The sequence below is a fragment of the Tiliqua scincoides genome, chromosome 3 (assembly GCF_035046505.1).
Source record: "Tiliqua scincoides isolate rTilSci1 chromosome 3, rTilSci1.hap2, whole genome shotgun sequence".
Classification (NCBI taxonomy): Eukaryota; Metazoa; Chordata; class Lepidosauria; order Squamata; family Scincidae; genus Tiliqua; species Tiliqua scincoides.
The window spans coordinates 133,740,025-133,764,358 of NC_089823.1; the positions used below are offsets into that span (position 1 = coordinate 133,740,025).

Sequence of the window (24,334 nt, forward strand, 5' to 3'; positions counted from 1 at the left end):
TAGTGAAAACTATGACTTGGCAGGTTTCTGAACTGAATTGTCATATTCTGAACCGAGTTGTCTCACAATACTCTCTTTTGAGTTGTCAGAAGAAAAATTTTGCCATTGTTTATCTGCTTCTCCCATAGTCTTCTTCTTATACGGTACCTTTGATCTCTTTAATGTTTTCCTCAGGCCAATGTATAGGTATAAGAGTGCTCTGCTCACTGTTTGAGTACTTTTCATATCTCTCTGCCCTTTAAACATTTGGCTATATTTGCATAAGAAGAACATTGCTCTTTGAGACCTAACTAAACTAACCTAACCAAATTACAGGTTTATTCAATGTTGCTTGTTAATTTAATATTAACCAACGTAGTGGGTATGCTGACTTTAACAGGTGTATGGCATGAAAGAGAAACATGGGCTACAATAATTTGTTGCCATTTTAGGGCGCAATCCCCTAACCCTTTATGTCAGTGTTTTCCAGCACTGACATAAGGGCAATGCAGCTCTGAAGTAAGGGAACAAACATTCCCTTACTTTGAGGAGGTCTCCGTGAGTGACACCCAACTGCAGGATGTAGCACACATCCCATTGGCACCACTATGCCTGTGCTGGAAAGCACTGACATAAGGGGTTAGGATTGCACCCTCAGTCTCTGAAGGTCAGGAGAACTAAAAAAAGAAGAAAACAGGACAACCATTTCAGTGTTATTGTATCCTCCTCTCTACAGTAGTTTCGTGCTTATGCATAACATTTATCATATATGTTTATGCCCTCATCAGCCTTGTACTGTAACCAGGTCAGGCCCAGACCAACTTCTGCTGATTTTGTGGTTTATTTTTCCTGGATGTTGCAGAGATGATCTCTCCTGAATTACATCAGCTTCTATAGTTAATCATGCACATTGGACTCTTGTGCAGGCTGTGGATTTCTGTTTTGTACTCTGTATAGCTCTGAAGTACTGTGCCAAAACATCCATGGCTTGGAACCTGAAGAACAAGGTCAGTTCTAAGAAAAAAAATGTTATGGATAGAGCTGACTATTCAGTTCCTGCTGGCAGGTGGCAAGTCTTCTTCTCTGCCCCATCCCTTGCACAACTACCTCCTCCCCCTTCCTTCTCTCCTGGAAACAGCCTCCAATTTGGAACCAGCATCTGAAAGCAGTCAGCTTCTCTCAAGCAGAGTCATTTTGGACAAGGTGATGAATCAGCCACCCTATGAAATAGATGATCAATCTGTCGCTGCCACCAAGCTAGGTATGGGGCATAGGCTGATGAAGGCTGTGGAGTGTGGTAGAGGGATGCCTTATCTCAGATAGCAATATTTGTTCATGAATTCAGCTAAGTGTGTATTTAGCCTTTCATTCAAGTTTATTCAGGTCTATAGTACTTTGTCTGCCTGTTCATGTCTGTGCAATAATGTCACAAATCTCCATTAAGGGGCTTGTCAGAGGACTCGTCTGAACCGCTGGGTCACTTCAGTGATACTTTGCAGAAGAACATATAGCCAAACTACGTAAAATGGATTAAGATCTGCAGCAGCAAATCCACTGCCTCATCTTGCCTCAGGATATTACCGCTTTTGGAAAAAGGAAAACCAATCTCAGTTGGTCTGGCTTCAAGGTACCTGTCAGACTGTGCTCACTACAGTTGTTCTTTCATTCTGCCTCCTACCTGATGGGTTCCGCTTTTACTTGTTTACAGTACATTTCAACCAGAGAGGGACATAGCCAGTGTGGCACTTAACTGTTTTACATCAGCCCAGCACTGAAGGAATGTACCTCTGCAATTACCCAAGTGCCACATATCTTATTCTTGACTCTGCCCAGGTGAACACTTGACAAACCACCAAAGCAAATCTGTATTCACAAAATGTGTTAATAAAAGGACTGTAGGAGGACAACATTGTGAGTTCCATTTGCTTTCAGTTATCTTGAATGAGAGGAACCCCAAATGTTTGAAAATCACAATGCACTTTTCATTTGTAAAACAGCAAGAGGTCACAGTCTACTGTCCTGACCCAGCAACCCATTATACTCATCTCCATGGCATACAATATCCATCCATTACTATCCACATGACACAGAGAATAACAAGAGCAATTAATGCAGTATTGGGGGGAGGGAAGCATGTGTGTGTTTGTAAGTGCATGTATGTGCACATGTGAGATGACACTTTTTTAAAGGTTCAGAATACACTAGTTTGAAATGGCAGGAAAAAGTGTTATCTGTACTACAAAAACATAGTCCTGAGGGGAACATGTGGGCATTCATTTCAGTTAATGCTCTCCTGTGTATATAGTTCCCAGCAAGTAGAAATCCAGTGTAGCAGGGAAAAGGTTGGGCTAAAAATTAGATTTCCAACATTCTTGGTGTGCGCGCGCATGTATGAGCATATTTTAATGTGGGAAAATATTCAGAAATGGTGATTACCTCACCTGCAGTGATCCCCTCATCTACAGCCTATTCCACAGCATGTGGGGCAGGATAAATACACTTACAGATAGTGCTTGTTTGAACATTTGCTTCAAGGTAAATGAATCCTTTGGGGGATGCTCAGTTTTCAATATTTAAAACTCAATCAGGGAAACAGGAAAGCAACAAGTAGACTTTGTGCTGACTCTCCACCACCTTCTAAATGCACTTTAATTCCCACATGGAATATTTCACTTGCAGGGGAATGGCTTTATAATTCCCAATTCAGAAATTCATCGTTTCTATCTTCTAAAGTAGAAGGGGCAATGAGCAATAGCCCCTTAGCAATAGTCTTAGAGATGGCAAGGACAGAGTACTTTTCTGGAAAAGCAAGTCAAGGACAGGTTATATCAATGTTCTCTCCTTTAGCTGGGGGGGGGGGGAGAGAGAGAGAGAGAGAGAGAGAAAGAGAGACAGCAATCATCCTTGTTAATCTGGAAGCAGATATCTCACAGTCCTCTTCTCAGATTGAGAAGTGGAGCGAGGAGGGGGAAATCAGCTGGCAAAAATTAAAGCTACAGTAAATTAATCCTGCTAGAAAACCCTTTGGGAATATGTTGACATTCAAAGCTAGGATCATGCCCATTCTGCTGCAAGCTGGAAAATGACTGGCTTCTGTGTTGCTGTCTAGATCTCACAGTGTGTGTAGTCAATGGGATTCAAGGGTGGCTAAAGCTGAAGGTTGCATTGTAGCTCAATATTCTTCTAACCTTGTCAATACGGTATATCATATTTCACTGGGTAAGATCCATAATATTGACTTTGTGAAAGATACACACCTGAACTGTCCTTTCTTGTGACAACACCTGAAGAATGTCAAAGAACTGCCTGAAAGACTAAATGACAGCTTTTTAAAATGTTAGCCATCTCAATTAACCTTTTTTGATGGTATAGAAGATGTGAATTTTAAAAACAAATCAATAATTGTATACTTTTATGTTCCTGGACAGTTTGTATTCAGAACAAAGCCTGACAATTGATACACCAAAGCCATTCATTTATTGTTTGACCAGTCCTGAATCTTAGGCATCTTCTTGTTTAAGATTTTAGGGAATGCTGCCTTCAAATGTGAAGCCATGAGAACTAGAAACTTCAAAAAGGTTTTAGAAGAACAAACACTAGAAATACAAATACATATGTATTTACTTATGAGTAGGAGAATGTGCCTCAGTCCACTTTGAAGGGCAGGCCAAGAAGAACACAACACCACCAGAAAGGTCCCCATTCAATATACACAGGACCCAAAAAACACTCGAGAAGGAAGTCCACCCTCCACCCCAAGCGAACAAGGAAATGAATTGAATCTCATGGAAAGTGAAACTGAGCCACACCAGCATGTTTATTTATGAGTAGACAATAAAATACCTCTCTCATTTCTATCATTAGAAATCTGTGGGCAGCCTCACCAGTTTCAGAAATGATCAAAGATGCTGGTTAATGGTAATGTGTCTTTTGGGCCAGATTGTAACTGGTGTAAAGTGTCCTAACACTGCTTGCATACATCATCCCCAAACTCCCCTTTTATTCAATTAAACTCAACATTCTATCCTCCTCTTAGCACCAAAAAAGGCAAGGCACAGTAATTACCAAATTGTCTGTTCTGCATTATTAGCATGAGGTGTAATTACAACTGCCAGTGCTAATTACTATCATCTCTTCCTCTTGGCCTAGAATGTGCTTTTCTATACAGGAGGGAGAGAATTCCTAAATAATGGAGGACTAGAAATCTGCTTAGTGAGTCTCTGTAAGTACTAGAATGAAGGAGCTTATCTGAATGCAACAGACAAATGGCTGATTGCTCAAAGGAAAGCATGCAATATATAGTTTGTACCAATAGCAGTTCTGAAGAAGAAAAATGAAAGTGTCTTTAAAAAACTTCATTTCAGCAGGTTATGCTGCTGTGATATGAAGGTAGTGCTTGCAATAACTGACATTCCCAAACCGGTGCTGGCTCAGGATTTCCCAAAGCCTGAGGTGCTGTGCCAAATTCTGTGTCATCGTCCCCCTTATTTAGTGATGTGCTAGAGTCTGCTTCTCCTGTTTCCTGGACCCTTTTCCAGGCCAGGAAGAGGAGGAGCAACGGAATTGAGCGGGTGGATGTCAATCTACTGCTGGAGCAACCACCTAAGTTTGCAATCCTATCCACACTTATTGTACAGTAAGCCCCATTGACTATAATGGGGCTTACTTCTGAGTAGAAATGCATAGGATTGGGCTCTAACTTGGCTTTCTATATGGGCTGGCCCTGCCAACATCTGGCAAGCCTCTGATGTATTGTCTCCAACTCTACACTGGTCTTTTTGCCACTTGTCAAGTCTAGAAATTCCTAGAAACTTCTGGTGTACAGTGAAAGTAAATCCAGGCCAAATGTATTTCAAATTTCAGAACATTGTTTTTAAAACTAAAAAATAGACTTAAGACCAATTTGTTTGGTAATTTGATATTTGTTACAAAGGTTACTGTGTTTATGTTATTTAGGTTAGTCTAACTTACCTGAAGAACAGCTGAGTTCTTTTCTTCATTTCTACCTGCTGCAAAAATCCCCCCCCCCCACATCTTGCTCATCTTTAATTTCCAAATAACCTTATGTTGGAAACTGCTAGACTACAATAAGCCCTTCTGCGTATGCTTCATGTTATGTTAAGAATATTTATATACCACTTTTCACAGAGTAGTTCACGGAGTGGTTTATGTAAAAATAAATCAATAAATAGTTCCCTGTCCCCAAAGGGCTTACAGTTTAAAAAAAATACAGAAGAGACACCAGCAACAGCCACTGGAAAAAAACACCATGCTGGGGTAAAGGAGAGTTGCTCTCCCTCTGCTAAATGACACTTGTTTAAAATGTGCCTCTTTGCCCAGTTAGCATTTGATGAAAACCAGTTAATTTCATAATGTAATGTTCTATGTTGTCTTGTTTACTCCTTTATAAAATGCACATCAAAGGGGTTCTACTGTAATAAAATAATAATAACAAAGCAAAAGCAAATACACAAACTCATAGAGGCTCTACCACAACCTTATCCAAGCAGGAGGAAGGTTGTTACAGTGCAAGCTTACCCTACACATCTAAGGAGTAAAAGGACTGGGAACACTCATATGGGTCTGATATCAAACCTTGCTCATCTGCCTAATTCACTGTTCAGTCCCACAGGCAGGGTAGTTGCCAGCCTGGCATATAGACTGTTTTTGCCTGCAGTTTGTGAGGCCACAGTTAAAATAAAAAGTAGACTCACACACAATGCCCAATTGTGGGGATAATTTTGGATTCCATGGTCTGTGCATGGTTTTCACCCTGGGTTGAAAGGGATAATTGGCCACAGAAAACAGTGTAAAAACCAGGATTTTACTGTAGCCATGACTGGATAGCAATATATTCTCTCCTCTCCAACAAAATCAGGAAAGACATCAGTCCATGCCTTTTCTAACTCAGGTCTTTTTTCTTGTGGAAAAATGTGTACATTCATTCTGAAACATTTCACAAACATTTTAAAGAACCCAAGGAATGCATGTAATTGAGCAGTAGATGTGGGCAGGGGATGGTAGTGGTGGTGATCTTAGCAAAATTGATCTTTGCTGAAAGCCAGTTATATTTTATGTTAAGGATTTGGAGCGGCAACTCCAAACCACATTAACAGATAAAAACTCACCACATATATATACATATATGTGCACAGGACGATTAACTTCCACTGCAGCATTTTAAGGGACTATTTAACAATCCAAAGGCAAAGACCACACATTTCCTTTGAGTTGATTTATAGATGGTAAAACCTTTTTAGGGCAAGAATCTATCCTCTTATTCTTTACAAAGTTCCATGTACATCATCGGCACAATATTAATAAATAACAACACCACACAGGAACTGCAACAAAATGTTGCAGTGTGTCCCCAAGTCACTAACAGGAGAGCTATAGTTCAGAGCTCCGGTCAGTCTCTAGAACAGGAGATTTGTAACACTTTTCAGGTCTCAGGAGGTGGTGATGTTTTACAACTGAATCCTATGCACGTCTGCTCAGAAGTAAGTTCCATTGTGTTCAATGAGAGTTACTCCCAGGAAAGTATGGATAGGATTGCAGCCCTAGTTGGGGAGGAAGGGGAAACGGACACATTGCCTACTCAAGTGAGGGCTGTAGCCCCCAAAAGCGTGTTTCATTGCTTTACAGTAAGGGACATGAGGTTTCTGGAAGGTGGGAAAGAGTGTGCTTCCCTTCCTTTTAAAATCTTCCTGTAGAATGTGGGGAGTTTATTATATTTTATTTATTTTTTAATGCATATCCTCCTAATTGTGATATCCTCTCCAGGTAAGTTCTATAAGATGTTAGGGCAGTGGTTTTCAAACTCTCATGGAGAGTTTGAGCCACTGTAAGTGCTTGCAGTGGTGGTGGGGAGGCAGCGGGGGTGGGTGGAAGGCAGCGGTGGGATCCCCAGGATTGTGCCGCTCAGGCGACTGCAGGGGCTTGGGTGCACTTACCCAAGCCTCCTGCAGCCTCCCCGGGGTGCAGGGAGCCCCGCAGCAGTGAAAGTAAAAGCGGAGCAATTGCGCCCCACCTCCACTGAAGTGGAGGATCTTGCCTCTGCCTCCTCCCTGCCTCCAGGCTGCCCCCGCCCCTTAAGGGGGCAGAGGCCAGGGCCCACAGGCTGCGGTGTCGCAACACCCCAGTTTGAAAAGCCCTGTGCTAGGGGCTTGAGCAGGCTAATTCTTTTCCTTCTCTGCCCTCCATTGTTCTGTTAACTGTTTTTCCCCCCTCCAGTTGACACTGTCAACATTCCAAGCCACATCTGTTCCCAACCATAGATTTATTTAGTAGATTCACAAAGCCTTCCCACTTTCTAATTCTTTTAGAATTTAGACCAGTGGTTCCCAAACTTTTTAGCACCAGTACACACTTTTTAAAATGACACTCTATCAGGGCCCACCTATCATTACAAGACTAAAAAAGTTTCACTTTGCCAGCCACTCACGCCTCTGTTTTTATCCTTTTTTCCGCGATGGGGAAGTATTTGTGATGGAGCATTGATTAAGTGCCATGTTCATCAGTTTGGGTTCACCATTCTTGGGTTTTGTGTTGCCATGGCCTTTGATAAGAGCCAAGACACAGTCACCTACTCATGTGTAAACTTGCATGTATAGCTCAGTTAGGGCCCAATCCTATCCAATTTTCCTGTGCCGGTGTTGCTGTGCCTATGGGGTATGCACTGCTTCCTGCATTGAGGATGCAGTCACAGAGGCCTCCTTATGGTATGGGAACATTTGTTCGCTTACTCTGGGGCTGCATTGCAGTTGCACTGGTGCTGGAAAGTTTGATAGGATTTGGCTGTTAAGCTTTCCATAAGGCTCAATACATTTCCTTGCCAGCTTGGAAGGGGAACTTCCTTCTTGAGAGTTTTTGGGAGACTGGTTCATTGGATTGGGACAATTCTGGTGGCGTTGCATTCTCCTTGACTTGCCTTTCAAGGTGGACCAAGGCATGTTCATCTACTTGCGAGTAAACATGCACATGCTGCTCCTTTTGGTTTCCATAGGGTTCAATACATTTTCCTTGTACGTTTTCCTATCAGCTTATCAGTTTTGCAACCCACCAAAAATTGGGATGTAACCCATTGGTGGGTCCTGCCCCACAGTTGGGTACCACTGTTTTAGACCTTTTTCCACTACCACCATCCTGAGCTGAGAGCTGCCCATTGAAAACAGTGGATCAAGTAGAAGATCCAGGTTCAAAATTCCTCTCAGCCATGAAGCTTCCTGCGCAATTTCGGGCCAGTCACTATCTCTCAGCCTCACTTACCTCACAGGGGTGTTGTGAGGACAAAAGGACAGAAGGAACCATGTATACCACCCTGAGCTCCTTGGAAGAAGGATATGAAAAATAAAAATAATAAATAAATGCTTATTGGGTATAAACTGAGAGTCAACTGGGTTAAAACATACATACATTTAATGTTTCTGGTGATTTAATGTTTCTGTTGAGTCAACATTTAAGAATTTAAGTGTTTGGCTCTCTCTTGCAGCTCTCAAGCATCTTAAGTATATTGTATGTGGCTCTTATGTTAAGCAAGTTTGGCTACTCCTGCTATATATCTTCAGACTCCTCAAGCAACAGTACAGCAGTGTTTCTCAAACTGTGGGTTGGGATCCATGAGGTGGGTTGCAAACCCATTTCAGGTGGGTCCCTCTTCATTTCAATATTTTATTTTTAATATATTAGACTTGATGCTACCATGGTATGTGACTGCATTTGGGGAAATGTTACATATCTGTACTTTTAACAGGCTACTGTGTATATGCTTTTAACAATGATAGTCAATGGGGTTTAGAGTCCAATCCTATGCATGTCTATTATTATTATTATTATTATTATTATTATTAACAGTATTTATATACTGCTTTTCAACTAGAAGTTCACAAAGCGGTTTACAGAGAAAAATCAAATAACTAAATGGCCCCCTGTTCCAAAAGGGCTCACAATCTAAAAAGATGCAAATGAATACCAGCAGACAGCCACTAGAACAGACACTGCTGGGGTGAGGTGGGCCAGTTACTCTCCCCCTGCTAAAAAAAGGAGCACCCACTTGAAAGAGTGCCTCTTACCCAATTAGCAGGGGTCTACTCAGAAGTAGAGTAGAGGAACAGCAGGAGAGGAACACAACAGGAGAGGAAACTGAATGCATTCCACATGCGCTGCCTCCGACCATCCTCGGCATCACCTGGCAGGACAAAGTTCCAAACAACACAGTCCTGGAACGTGCTGGAATCCCTAGCATGTATGCACTGCTGAAACAGAGACGCCTGCATTGGCTTGGTCATGTTGTGAGAATGGATGATGGCCGGATCCCAAAGGATCTCCTCTATGGAGAACTTGTGCAAGGAAAGCGCCCTACAGGTAGACCACAGCTGCGATACAAGGACATTGCAAGAGGGATCTGAAGGCCTTAGGAGTGGACCTCAACAGGTGGGAAACCCTGGCCTCTGAGCGGCCCGCTTGGAGGCAGGCTGTGCAGCATGGCCTTTCCCAGTTTGAAGAGACACTTGGCCAACAGTCTGAGGCAAAGAGGCAAAGAAGGAAGGCCCATAGCCAGGGAGACAGACCAGGAAGACACTACACTTGCTCCCAGTGTGGAAGGGATTGTCACTCCCGAATCGGCCTTTTCAGCCACACTAGACGCTGTGCCAAAACCACCATTCAGAGCGTGATACCATAGCCTTCCGAGACTGAAGGTTGCCAACAACCAACTCAGAAGTAAGTTCCATTATAGTCAATGGGACTTACTCCCAGGAAAATGTGAACAGGATCATAGCCTGAGGGCCAAATCCTGTCCAATTTTCCAGCACCAGCGCAACCGCTATGCAACCCCAAGGTAAGGGAACAAATGTTCCCATACTTTAAGAAGGCGTTTGTGACTACCTCCCCACCATAGGATGCAGTGCATGCCCCACTGGCATGGTGGCACTGGAAAATTGGATAGGATTGGGCCCTTATTCCTGAGTAAGTTTGGATAGGATTGCAGCCTCGGATTGTCAAAAAATGTTCCTGCTTGATGATGTCAATTCTGACCATGACATCACTTCCAGATTAATGATATCACTTCTGGTGGGTCCCAACAGATTGTCATTCTAAAAAGTGGGTCCCGGTACTAAAAAATTTAAGAACCACTGCAGTACAGTACAGAAAACAGTGCTGTGTTTTGGGCAGTTTCATTCACTTCCAACTTGATTTCTAGCATAAATAAAACCCTCTCAACCACCATATTCCATAGCAACCTATGTCTTCTTAGCCACAGCTCCCTTGGAAATACAGGACTGGGGCTGCAATCCTATCCATACTTTTGTGGGCGTAAGTCTCACTGAACACAATGGGACTTACTTCTGAGTAGACATACACAGACTTGGGCTGTAGGGTTGCAATCCCTTACCTGGGAGTAAGCCCCATAGACTATAAGGGGACTTACTTCTGAGTAGACATGCATAGGATGGGGCTCTCAGTCAGGAGATGAGGCTTGGAAGGAGGTGGAGGAAGGACTGGGGCTGCAATGCTGTTAATCCTGGGAATAAGCCCCATTGACTATTATGGGACTTACTTCTGAGTAGACGTGCACAGGACTGGGCTCTTCAACCCTACCCATACTTTCCTGGGAGTAAGCCCCATTGACTAGAATGGGACTTCCTTCTGAGTAGACGTGCATGGGCTTGGGCTCTAGTGAGGCTACGTTCCCCTCAGCGGGACCAACACCCGGCATCTCACCGTCTCTGAGAACTTCAAAGGGGCTGCCACAGCTCGTCACTCTAGCCCGCTTCCACCTCTATGGGGATGGTGGCGGAAGCCGGAAGCTGCGCGACCGGAAGCGGGCTTCAGCTGGAAAGGGGGCGGGGCCCAGGGGCTGGTCTGCCGTGGAGGCGGTGGGGGGAGGGCGGTGCGCGCGCGGGGGGCCATTTTAGCGCTCGCCCAGATACGGTCGCGGGAAGGTACCTCGGCGTGTCAGGCCAGCCCAGGCCGCGTCCGGGAGGGGGCCGAAGCGCAGCTCGTCTCCTGCTCTCCTCGCTCCTTGGGGGGGGGGGTCCGCCGCCATGGTGCCCCCGTGAGGGATTCCGGCTGCCAGGCCCAGGCCGGACCGACCACCGGCAGACCCTCTCGGGGTGCCCCCCCGCGCGTCGCCCTGGCGAACCCTCAGCGGCCACCGCAGTCGTCCTTTGCGTCCGGCGCCACCTGCAGCTGCTGCCGTCCCTTCCCTCCTCCTCCCTCAGGCAGCCTCTAGTTCTGCCCTGCTGGGCCCTGCCTCCCCCCTTGCAGCCCTCCATGCTGGTCTAGCTCCCTCCTTGCCTTCCCCTGGGGGGCATCTCCCCACTGTGCCCAGTGCCTGCCTGCCTTCTCCCCCTACTCCTCCTCCTCCTCGTGGCCCAGCAGCAGCACTTCTTGCCTCCTTTCCTTCCTCTCCCTCCGGTACAAGGTTCCCCTTCAGGACTTCCTTCCTTAGACTACTGAAGGTGTCTTTATTTTTCAGGCCAAGTGTTTTGAATTCGAAGAGTGGAGGAGTGCGGAGCTTCCTCCCCAGAGTCTTGTGTTCAACTTCTGGATCCACAGTGGTTTTGGCTGGGCAGAAAGGATGGTGGCACGTACAGGCACCTGGCCTCTGGGCTTCCTCCCCGAACAGTGTAGCTGAGAAGGGGCAAAGCGATTTCTCTGCTGTTGTGCCATTCCCTCTGGCTTTCTTGAGCGTGTCAGTTGCCTCTACATGCTTGCTAAACATAGGTGTCCTCACGGTGGCCAAGTCAAGAAGTGTTTTGTGGGTGTATTTTCTTTTGCCTCTTTTTTATGGAAGTGACGTTTAAAGACTCATTTGCTCTGGACTTTTGAAGGTTTTGTGTACTCTGCGTGTCAAATTCCTGCAATTTCTTCTTGTTCCAGCCCCTCTCCCTTCCTGTGTTGGCGATAAATTAACAGCTGGCCTCAACACACCAAGAGAGGTTGTCCTGGAGTTGTGCTACTATCTCTCTCTCAGAGAGAAGGCCTGTCTTTTTCCTTCTCCTGGTTTCTTGGATGTGATGGAACTCATGTTTGCAGAGTGGGAGGACGGGGAAAGGTTTTCATTTGAAGATTCTGATCGCTTTGAGGAAGACTCCCTTTGTTCCTTCATTTCTGAGGCAGAGAGTCTATGCCAGAACTGGAGAGGATGGCGAAAGCAATCAGCTGGACCCAACTCCCCCACTGTCAAAATGAAAGGTGAGAGTTCCTACTTCTTAAATGACTGGGCAGTGAGGTGGGGTAGGTTGCTGGGTTGGGTTTATGGAGGAACTGCAAACTACAATTAGTTGATGTGTTGTCGGGATTAGCTTTCTAACAGAATTAAAGAGGAGCAAGTGGAATCAGACTTTCAATCAGTAAGGTATGCAGTTCAGTGAAGGCTGTTCACCATGAACTTTGGCTGCACTGCATTGACTTGAATTACATAAATTTGCTTTCCCAAGTAGGTAGGTGTAGATTTGCAACAGCACAGTTCCATTTAATTAATGCTATGCTAACATTGTGTTTTCCTCCCCCGAATCTGTCTCTTCTCTAATACAGTCCAATTCTCTTGTTCACTGTTTAATTAGTATATTATTGCCTGATTCAAATTTGTAGTGGTAATTACTGAGTGGGAATGCATAGTCATGTTAGAGTGCAAAAGGAACTGACCTAGTTGTATGCTTAATTTCTGCACTAAACTTTGCTCTTGTGAGATATTCTATTAAGGTCATAGGTTAAGTTGGTGGTTCCCAACCTTTTAGAGTGGTAGGTCCTGTAACTTGAAAGTATTGCACATTGGGTTGCACAGTGATGGTATTTAGAAACCATCAAAAAGTTAAGGAATACGAGTTAATGGTATCTATGTTTACCATTCATGCTATTGTTAAATTTGAACTTTGGCAATTTATTGCCTTGTACATCATGTAATATAGCTGTGCTAAGTGGAAGCAAAACTTGTCTGAACAGAAGAGTGTATCTCAGTGACAATATTAATGTATACTCTTATTATAAGTATATTCTTGTAAGATCTCTTATTCTACCTTATCTTACTATAATATCAGCTTTTGATGAAATAGTTGTCTGAATCAAGTTGAAAAATGTTGATGAAATAGTTGTCTGAATCAATTGAAAAATGTTTGCAAATAGTTTTGTTTTCTGTCTCCCAAGTTTGTTGTGTTGTCTCTTGGAATTAGTTACTGTGTTTTTTCAGAATTCTGTGTCTGATGTCTGTGGGATGTTGTGCTGTGTCAAATATGTTTCACTGTGTGTAAGTGAAAGACACACCCAACCCCAACTTCCTGGTGTGTGCATCGGAATCAGAAATATGTTAAACACTTGTACATTATATGTGCACATCATGTTTTTGCTTGAAGCAGTACTGGTGGGGGGGAGGGAAAGTGTTTGAATCCAGTCTGTTCCCTGTTGTTCTGCAGAGTGAGGTGCCTCTCTGAGCATGGTAAAGATCTACATCATTTTGAGCTTTATAGTAGTGTGCTTCCTTAATAGCACTGATGTTTTAAAAAACAATATATTAAATTGTGTAAACATATTGTTAGCAGTGTTAATGTATTGTTAATCTTGTTAGCAGCCAATATAGTTCAATAGAAGATGTAGAAGGTTGGGAATGTGATGTAGTTAACATTGCCATATCATAAGGCAAAAATTACCATAGATACTGGTCTATAGTAGGTGAAATTTTTGCCAAGTAATCAAGCTCAAATTCTCACTTCCCTTTATCTCTGGGTCAATCAGAGGGCAAAGCCTTTCAACTCTGAAAAGTTTCATTTCTCAAGTGGCAGACAGGTGCCAAGTTTCTCAAGCAGCAGGCAGGCACAGCTCCTTAGAAGCAATTTGTTAACCTTTTATTCTCCTTCCTTCTGCTGCAGCCTGGTTCTGCTTTGCAAATGCTTGCAAAGCAGGTCTTTTTTTTAAACACCAGGATGGGAATTCTCCTTTCCATCTTAAGCAGGCTACAATTCAATGCACCCTTACTTAAGAATAATACCCATGGAAAGCAGTGGGTCTACCTCTCAGTAAAAAGTGTTGCAAATACTGTATATGCAGCTGCATCTCTCTGCTGTGAATTGAATTGCAAACTCCCAGTTATGTGTTATGGGTTGTATGTTGTACATAAGAACAGCCCCACTGGATCAGGCCATAAACCTATCTAGTCCAGCTTCCTGTATCTCACAGCGGCCCACCAAATGCCCCAGGGAGCACACCAGATAACAAGAGACCTGCATCCTGGTGCCCTCCCTTGCATCTGACATAGCCCATTTCTAGAATCAGGAGGTCGCACATACACATCATGGCTTGTAACCTGTAATGGATTTTTCCTCCAGAAACTTGTCCAATCCCCCTTTAAAGGTGTCCAGGCCAGATGCCATCACCGACCACACGCTGAGTAAAGAAATATTTTCTTTTGTCTGTCCTAACTCTCCCAACACTCAATTTGAGTGGATGTCCCCTGGTTCTGGTATTATGTGAGAGTGTTGGGAGAGTTAGGACAGACAAAAGAAAATATTTCTTTACTCAGCATGTGGTCGGTCTGTGGAACTCCTTGCCAAAGGACGCGGTGATGGCATCTGGCCTTCTTCACTGCTGCCGCACATTGGGTCGACGCTTTCATTGACCTGTCCACCACCACCACAAGATCTCTCTCCTGATCTGTCACAGACAGCTCCGAATCCGTCAGCCTATATGTGAAGTTTTGATTTTTTGCCCCAATGTGCATGACTTTACACTTGCTGACATTGAAACGCATCTGCCATTTTGCTGCCCATTCTGCCAGTTTGGAGAGATCCTTCTGGAGCTCCTCACAATCACGTCTGGTCTTAGTTTGGTGTCGTCTGCAAACTCTGCCTTTGCACTGTTTTGCACCAGAAATGTGCTGAGAAATTTTGGGAGATTGATCACTTTCCATATTATGTTTCAGCTTTTTTACTGTGCCGGTTTTCCATCACTGGTTCATGCATGAATTGATGACCAAAAACTAGCTATTGTTGGGGCTTTCACAGTCCTTTCTGCCTTGCTGGTCCTTGCAAGGCATTCCTGTCTTGCAAGGCATTCTGGAGCATGACCTGCCTTTTTCAGCCATTATTCCATTCTTTTTCAAGTACCCCTAAAGGTCCTGTTGAGCGTCCCTGGGAGTACATGAATACTAGGATGGGAACCACTGTTTTACTGGTATGTTGTTTACAGTGCACTTACTCTGATAGTGTTTACAAAAAGGTGGCTGAAGACCAGAATTTAAAAGAATAAAAATGTATCTTATGATCTTTTACTATGTTTTTAATAAATTAGAGACTACGGTTCTTAGGTAACAATTAGTGGTGGGTTATTTTTCAGGATTTGGCCTCGAGTAAAATCAGACAAAACTATAGTCAGACACCCCCCTAAGTTTAACCTTCAACTTATCAGAGGATCATAGAAAATTCCATGATTGTTGGCTCAAAACCTGCCCTCGACTTATCTGTGGGATCAACTTATAGGCGGGTATCTGCGGCAGTGCACTTTCTTTGAATTGGAAATCATTATGAGGCATTTCAGTATTCAGTTGTTGAAATCATAGCCTTGTTACAAATAAAACAATTTGGTGTCTCCAGCAAAACGTTGCAGCATGCTTTGTAATATATGCTGCAATTGTTACATTACTCTATAAACGTTTACTATTGCTTAAGAGAACTGACTAACTTATGGCCATGGAAAGATTGCGGTTGGGTAACATCTTGAGCCATAAACTAAAATGGAACAGATCCAGTTGCTACTCTAGTTTGTAGAAACTGGATTCAGAGGTTGACTTTTTAGGAAATATGTTGCATAAAACCACAGTGTCTGTCACTTTAAGAAAATATCTTCACACTGGAGGTTGGAAGAAAAAATTTAAAAGTTCAAGGAAAAATTAATCTTACCCCACTGTCTGGGAAGGAATCTGTACATAAGAGGATTTAGGGGGGAAAAGCCAATTGTTCATGTTTCTTTCTCTTCCATTTTTTTAGTTTTTCAGGGGAAAAAAGTTCACAAAGCAGGTTACATAGCAAGTTTAAGAAGTTGAGGATAGACATTATCCAGTTGGCAGTGTGGAGGCCTGAACAGGCCATTGTCTCCATGGTTCAAGATTTCATCATACTGACTTTCTCATAGATATATTTTTAACACGAAAAATCTAATAGGTAGGGGAGAACCACATTCTTGATTCAGCTACATACTTAAGGAACTCCTGACAGACTGCAGCTCTGTGCTAAGTGTACCTATATTGGGAGACTCTGCTTTTGAGCCACATAAATGATTCCAAAAGACAGTGATAAGATCATTAACATTTTAGTTCTGCCTGAGAAAGGAAACACACTCAAGTCCCTAGAACCCAGAGTCATAGAATTCACTTCAGACTCTGCAGTCTTAGAAAGGGAGGACTTTATGTGGTTGTGTGTGTGTCTTTGCTCCCCCAGCGCAAAGGAATCAGCTCCCAATGGTGGCCTTTCTAGAGCGGCTTAAATCTTCCTAATGAATGCTGGCTCTTGTTCAGAACTATATTTAACTTTCTTTGTTTCTGAGTGCTGCATTTTATAATGGTTGCAGACAAGAATAAGGAATAAGATGAAAAGGAAATGAATTGGAAAGCTTGAATGGAAGTTAGTTGCCTGTTTAGGGTTGTTTGTAATATTGTTTAGCGATATGTATCAATTTCAAAGTCAAGTAGAAATAATGAGATAATGGTATGCCTTGAAGCTGTTCTGTATTAGTTGCTTCCTTATTCTCAAGACTCAGAACACATTGTATAAATGTTACGATAAACTTTTCAGAAAAATGTGTATAGCTTTTCTATTGCAATATTTGCTCATATTGTTTTTGCAGATGGAACAACTAACTTGAGAATCATGTTACCCTCTTCCAACCCAAAGTGCATATAGATTTCAATTCAGTACCAAAATCGAGTATGCAGTGGCTTATCTGTATATATCAAAAACATATTGTTAGTTGAACTTGTTACACTCCTTTGCCCTCTTTAAAAAAAAACAACCAAAATCCCAGATGTTATGAATTCAGAGTTTTTGTTTTCATTGCATTCATATGGCGTACAGATGTCAGTGAACTAGGATAAAATTACCTTTGCAAAGAAAGATTAGCAGAAGTGAAGATTGAGTTCAAAGTCTAAGGAGAGAAGGAAGTTCAATTTCATGAGCCATTCTGGGTTTAATTGCTTGATGTTTTTGGCTAAAGTGAGAGGCTCTGTGTGAAGGTTTTTCTAAATTAAATATGCAGTATGATGTGGTACACTTATCGGGTATAATTTTGTGTTAGTTTCTCGTTACTTAGTCTGTCTGAAAACTGAAGTACCTGTACTATACTCCATAAAATGTTTATAATCTCCTTGAAAACCTTAAAATTATAATTTGAAACTTTAAGACAAATTTTATGGACATATCATGGGGGTGGTGGTTGGGAGATAACAATTTGCAGTCATCTTATTCAACCCCTCTTACATGCGTAACTGTTTCTCATATAATGGTTTCTCATATTTGATAACTAATCCATTTAGTGAAGTACACTAGCACAGTAGTTCTCAAACTCGTAGGAAGATTTACTCCCTAGGTTTTTATGGCGGAGGAGCCAGGGCGGCGGGGTGATCCCCAGGATTGCCTAGCTAAGGGGGATGAGGGGGTGCCACTTTTTTTTTTACATTTTTACTTCCACTAATATAGGGTTGCTGCAGCCTCCAGGAGGTGCAGGGAACTCCACGCAGCCCTCCGCATGGCTCCCCGATACTTGGAACTTTGAGATATAAGTGCATGCAAATCACTTCCTCATTGCTTTGCAAAGAAGTGCTTTGTGCACGCTTATGTCTTAGTGTTCCAAGGTGGAGGGCTGAGTGGGGATCCCTGCACCACCTGGAGGCTGCAGCAACCTGCAGTGAGTGAAAGAAACCTTCCTTAGTGAAAGAAAGCAAAAAGCACCCCCTTGCCCCCCCTTAGTGACGCAATCCTGGGTTTGCCTCACTGTCCTCTCATTTTCCCTGTGCCTTAAAGGGACTAGGGAAACTTGACATGAACTGGTGGATCATGACCTACCAGTTTGAGAACCACTGCACTAGCATTTTATTGGAGTTCAAATGCTGTTTTTCTTACTCATCTGTAAAGTGGGACTAGCATTAATCAGTTTCAAAGGGTAGTTAAGAGAAGTTGTGATATGTGCACTGAGTGCTATGTATGAAATAGCACCAAGGTTTTGATTCCTATTGAGAATATTCCTGCCAACTTGTGACTCTCATGCCTCTAGCAGCACAATCTTATGTACTGTATGTTTACTTAGAAGTAAGTCACACTGTATTCCCAGGAATGTATGCTTTGAAGATGGAGTACATGATGATGGATCCCAATGAGCTAGGGACAATCTGCATAAATGGCATCGACCTGCCACATACTGATATTCCGATACCTCAACTTAATGATCATGGCAACCTGAGTCACGAGACTACTGCGCGAGTAAATGCAGCCTGGACAAAGTGGCGCGTGATGACCAGTGTCCTTTGTTACAAGAAGATCAGCGACTGTCTCAAGTCGAAGATCTACTGAATGGTCATCTGGCCAGTCGCACTCTATGGAACTGAATGCTGGCTGGCAACAAGGGAAGTTGAACGTTGCCTTGGTGTCTTGGAGACAAAGATGCTGCGTTGGATCAGTGGTATCACTCATTTTGACCACGTCTGCAGTGATGACATCCTGCAGCGGTACGGTGTCGCACCAATCGCTGACAAGTTGAGAGAAACCCGCTTCAACGGTATGGCCACGTTCTGTGTGCCAACAGTGATATGTTGGCACAGAAGGGCCTTCAGTTGGAGGTCAGTGGCAAATGACCAAAGGGCCAGCTGAAGCAGCACTGGCTTGACATGCTGCACAGCGACATGAAAATTACCTGCCTATACCTGGGACCAAGCCTGCAATCGAGAGAAATGGTGACTTCGATCCAAAATAGCAGACCCTGCCACCACACGGGCCAAACACTGAGGAAAATATGTATTGAAGTCTAAAGGTGGTTTTCTGAAGGAAGGACAGCTAAGAACATAAGAACAGCCCCACTGGATCAGGCCATAGGCCCATCTAGTCCAGCTTCCTGTATCTCACAGCGGCCCACCAAATGCCCCAGGGGGCACACCTGATAACAAGAGACCTGCATCCTGGTGCCCTCCCTTGCATTTGGCATTCTGACACAGCCCATTTCTAAAATCAGGAGGTTGCGCATACACATCATGGCTTGTACCCCGTAATGGATTTTTCCTCCAGAAACTTGTCCAATCCCCTTTTAAAGGCATCCAGGCCAGTCGCCATCACCACATCCTGTGTGGCAAGGAGGCGCATCCTGTGAGGCATCCTGTGAGGCATATCCTCCTCCTGGCAAGGAGTTCCACAGACCAACCACACGCTGAGTAAAGAAATATTTTCTTTTGTCTGTCCTAAGTCTCCCAACACTCAATTTTAGTGGATGTCCCCTGGTTCTGGTGTTATGTGAGAGTGTAAAGAGCATCTCTCTATCCACTTTATCCTTCCCATGCATAATTTTGTATGTCTCAATCATGTCCCCCCTCAGGCGTCCTTTTCTAGGCTGAAGAGGCCCAAACGCTGTAGCCTTTCCTCATAAGGAAGGTGCCCCAGCCCCGTAATCATCTTAGTCGCTCTCTTTTGCACCTTTTCCATTTCCACTATGTCTTTTTTGAGATGCGGCGACCAGAACTGAACACAATACTCCAGGTGTGGCCTTACCATCGATTTGTACAACGGCATTATAATACTAGCCGTTTTGTTCTCAATACCCTTCCTAATGATCCCAAGCATAGAATTGGCCTTCTTTACTGCCGCCGCACATTGGGTCGACACTTTCATCGACCTGTCCACCACCACCCTAAGATCTTTCTCCTGATCTGTCACAGACAGCTCAGAACCCATCAGCCTATATCTAAAGTTTTGATTTTTTGCCCCAATGTGCATGACTTTACACTTACTGACATTGAAGCGCATCTGCCATTTTGTTGCCAATTCTGCCAATCTGGAGAGATCCTTCTGGAGCTCCTCACAATCACTTCTGGTCTTCACCACTTGGAAAAGTTTGGTGTCGTCTGCAAACTTAGCCACTTCACTGCTCAACCCTGTCTCCAGGTCATTTATGAAGAGGTTGAAAAGCACCGGTCCCAGGACAGATCCTTGGGGCACACCGCTTTTCACCTCTCTCCATTGTGAAAATTGCCCATTGACACCCACTCTCTGCTTCCTGGCCTCCAACCAGTTCTCAATCCACGAGAGGACCTGTCCTCTAATTCCCTGACTGTGGAGTTTTTTCAGTAGTCTTTGGTGTGGGACTGTGTCAAACGCCTTCTGAAAGTCCAGATATATAATGTCCACGGGTTCTCCCTCATCCACATGCCTGTTGACCTTTTCAAAGAATTCTATAAGGTTTGTGAGGCAAGACTTACCCTTACAGAAGACATGCTGACTCTCCCTCAGCAAGGCCTGTTCATCTATGTGTTTTGAGATCCTATCTTTGATGAGGCATTCCACCATCTTACCCGGTATGGATGTTAGGCTGGCCGGCCTATAGTTTCCCGGGTCCCCCCTCTTTCCCTTTTTAAAAATAGGCGTGACATTTGCTATCCTCCAATCTTCTGGCACCATGGCCGTTTTGAGGGACAAGTTGCATACCTTAGTCAAGAGGTCTGCAACTTCATTCTTCAATTCCTTAATAACTCTTGGGTGGATGCCATCAGTGCCCGGTGACTTATTGATCTTTAATTTATCAATGAGGTCTGAAACATCTTCTCTTTTAACCTCTATCTGACTTAACTCCTCGGTCAGGAGGGGCCATTCGGGCAGCGGTATTTTCCTTTCTGACGGATTTTCAGGGGTCAGACCCCTTTTACTACCATACATGCATTAACACAACATTTAAAAAGTTGTATTTTTACAATGTTTTTAACCATTTTATTTAGTTATTGAGTTGCACTGTGTGTTATCAATTGCACTTTCATGGGCTGTTGGTTTGGTGGAACTGAAGTTAAAAGCATCCCCCTGGGAAACTGTAAACCTTGTCTTCCCACATTCTAAAGGAAATGCTGAGCAAAAGAGATAAGAAATCCGGTGTAGGCTCAAGAATATAGCCCCTTCCTCAGGAATGCAAAAGTGAATTCTCAAGGAAAGAAGATGCTATGATCTGTAAGAGGACGCTATTTTCTTGGATATGTATGAATTATTGGTTGAATATGTATATCTACCCTGCCTTTACTCAGAGAATCAGTGTATTGATTTGGGTTCTGATTGGTCCAAATGTAAAACCTTACCTTATTTGGCACGAAGCCAGATTTCTCTGTAGTAATGTATATATAATAAATTGGGTGTGAATAAAGTTTGATTTTGTCCTGGGCACCTGTTTACTCTCCATCCCTGGTTCAAAGCACAGTTCTGTCTTTGTTTACTCGTCTCTGAGTTCTATCATGGTCAATCGGGCATGCACCTGTGTGGGTTGGTCAGAAATGTTAAGTGACTGGCGACAAAACTGTTTTAATAAAATAAGAAATTCCTGAAACAAATGCAGCCTAACCTGATGAGTCTTCACTTAGCTAAAAACTTCCCTCAGGGTTTTTTTTCAGCTTTCTCACAGGTGTGTGTGTGCGTGTGTACAATAATTGAATTCTTAGATACCAGATTTGTGAGTATGGGGGCCTGTCTGTACTTCTAATGTTTACCAGAGTTGTTATAACCATACACAATTTGAAGAAATGTTTGGAAATACAGTAGTCTAAAAATTACTTTCTTCTAGTAAGCAATGTGGTAAAAATAAATCAAGTCTTAATGTAAATAAATCAAGTCTCAATGCATAGAGTCAATTTCTCAATACATAACAACTTTGTAGTGATTTTTTGCTGTACCACTACTGAATTGGGAAGAAATTTGATGGAGAAATGATTGAATATTTTATGATTAGAATCTAAAGGCATGAATTCTTACTCCCTTTCTCATTCAATGAACATGAGGGAGATGTTCTATAACAACCTTATTCTTAGAAACAGTAGTAAAATAAGCCTAATGCATATGTGGCTTCATAGATAATATCAAAAGTATTCACTAATGAAGCACTACTAAAATACTGTAGAGAGCTGTGATACTTCCTGCTGGCTAAAACTGGGGCTTCTTGGTAATTTGAGGTAGATTCATTTCTTCTGCCTGGAGGTTTGTTCTCGGAAGCACTTAAATGGGCTTAAAAATAAGTTCAGCCAAGATAACATTACAAGGCAAGCTTGAGGTTAACTAAAAACCTAAACCACTCTTGTCTCATGTTAGGTGGAATTAAATACCAGGGAACTTGTTGCAACTGGTGAAAAGTTGGGGAGACTTTTTTTGGGGGGTGTGGGCAAATTAAAAAGGTAAACTTTGTCTTGTATGCTAAAAACTTTCTCAACTGAAACATCCTATTTGTCGTTAGTGCTCTAACCCTCCTGTAGTAACTTAAAAGTAACACTACTTTCAGTAAGGTATGTAGCCAAGTAAATGTGTTTAGGATTGCAGCTAGAAATTTACGATCAGAACACTTTTTTGAAAAATTTTCCATTCTTGCAAATAGATTAGGATCTGATTTAACATGTTTGACTTATTTTTACTGAGCAAAACTAAAGTGCATCATGCTAGTCTTATTTGCTGTATATCTTAGATGTTTTTTTCAGTAGCCAGAAAGTGCTTAATTGAAATATATGATTAGGCGTGGTTCATAATTTAAGTACATACTTTGCATGCTGAGCGCCCTAGATTCATTTTCAGCATCTCCCGTTAAAACAACTCCTGTTGCACTTGAGCTGAAAAAAAAACAACTCTGCCTAAGACTCTGGAGAATCACTGTCAGTTGAAGTCAGTGATACTGAATGGTAGTTTCATAGATTTTTATTTTTTTTCAGGAAGGAAATAGAGCTTAGTGACAGAGCATATACTTTCCATTTTGAAGGTCAGTTAGAATGGATCTTGAGTAGTGGGCTGGCAAAGGTGTCTGCTTATTGAGATCTTGAACTGCCACTGTTGGTTGAAGTGGACAGTTTGGGCTAGCTAGCTCAGTGGGATAAACTAGCTTCATATGGCTTCGGCCAGGTGCTCTCCAATTCATGCTTTGCTTGGCTAAGACCTGCTTAGCTTTAATGTCCAGGTATCAGCAAGAGGTACACAAATATCAACAGCTTACTACCCAAAACACACATTCAAAGGCAGAAATAGTTCTTACTGAAACAGCACTGTGCATGCTAATAAAAGAAACTTGACCCAACAGCTCTGTATGTGTAGGAGTAGGGGAGGGGGAATTGGTCTTGGTAAATGTTCGCAGTTGCAGTATTGGGTCTGTGTGGTTGAGTTAGGACAGTGTTGTCTTGATCTTGCTATTATGTGAAAAAAAAAAAAATCAGGTATTCCTGGCCTGAGAAATACAAGTTTAATCCTCACATCTTTTTTCTTTATTCCAATTCATTGTCAAATGAAGATTGTAGCATGAGCTCTTAGCCTTCACTGGCATGTGATGGTCTATTTCAGCTTCATTTTTGAAAGGTGACTAGCACTGTGTGTGTGTGTTTTGTGTGCTTCATCTTTGGAGGAGTTTGAGTGGCTTGTATTTAAAGAAAATGCTCTTTTGACATTAAGTCTTGAGAGAAGGATCCTAGTTCTAGGGTGAGTGAGTGACGTGTGGCAGGTGTGGTGCTAGGAGAAATGGCACATGCTAAATACTTAAAGGCAGAGGAGAGCCTTTAATGCGCTCTGGCTGGCAGGCGTGCAGTCAGTTTCTCTACAGTGGGCTTGAATTTGACTCTGTGTGGGTGCCGAGTTCATCCCATGCTGGATATTATCACAGGATGTGACTGGAAACTGGTTGCATCCAGGAGGAGGCTTTCCATGAACTTAATTATCCACAGAAATTGGTATCTACGGGGTGGTGGTGGTTCTTGGAACTGATCCCCCACAGTTAGGGAGGGCCCTCTGTATTATGGCGATACTAGGTGTGTTAGTAATAAAAGTGAACCTGGAATGTACAGAATACCATAGCTGACGTTTGAGTCTGTAATTCATACACAAATACCCCTAGGTGAGTCTCGATGGAGCAACAAAGATGATAGAGGTTGTCTTCCATCTGAGGTCTATAAGACCATAATTGTCTTCTGTCAAAGGGCTTCTGAATGTGAGTTGTGTTTTTGGTTTAATGTATTGTTTCTGTAATGCATTGAAAGCTGCTTTAAGGACATTTTGTTGAAGGGTCCTTCAGATAGATAATAGTTGGTTCTCTTGTGTGTTTTGGTATCAACCCATCAGACTGGAATGGTGTGGTTTGGAACCTAATTTGAGGTGTATTCATTCTAGAG

The 24,334-nt window shown here is 42.9% G+C and overlaps 1 protein-coding gene across 3 annotated transcripts in view; it reads left to right on the forward strand.

Moving 5' to 3' along the window:
* Positions 1 to 10,901: 10,901 nt before the first annotated feature.
* The window catches only part of ZSWIM8 (zinc finger SWIM-type containing 8), a 54,515-nt gene continuing 41,082 nt past the window's right edge, over positions 10,902 to 24,334 (forward strand). For 2 of the 3 annotated variants that reach the window (XM_066620867.1, XM_066620868.1), the window contains exon 1: positions 11,338 to 12,177. In XM_066620867.1, the coding sequence (XP_066476964.1) occupies positions 12,000 to 12,177 (178 nt within the window). In that variant the 5' untranslated portion in view covers positions 11,338 to 11,999. Of the gene's footprint in view, positions 10,923 to 11,337; positions 12,178 to 24,334 lie in introns of those variants that run through there. The other variant, XM_066620866.1, reaches the window with a different exon arrangement.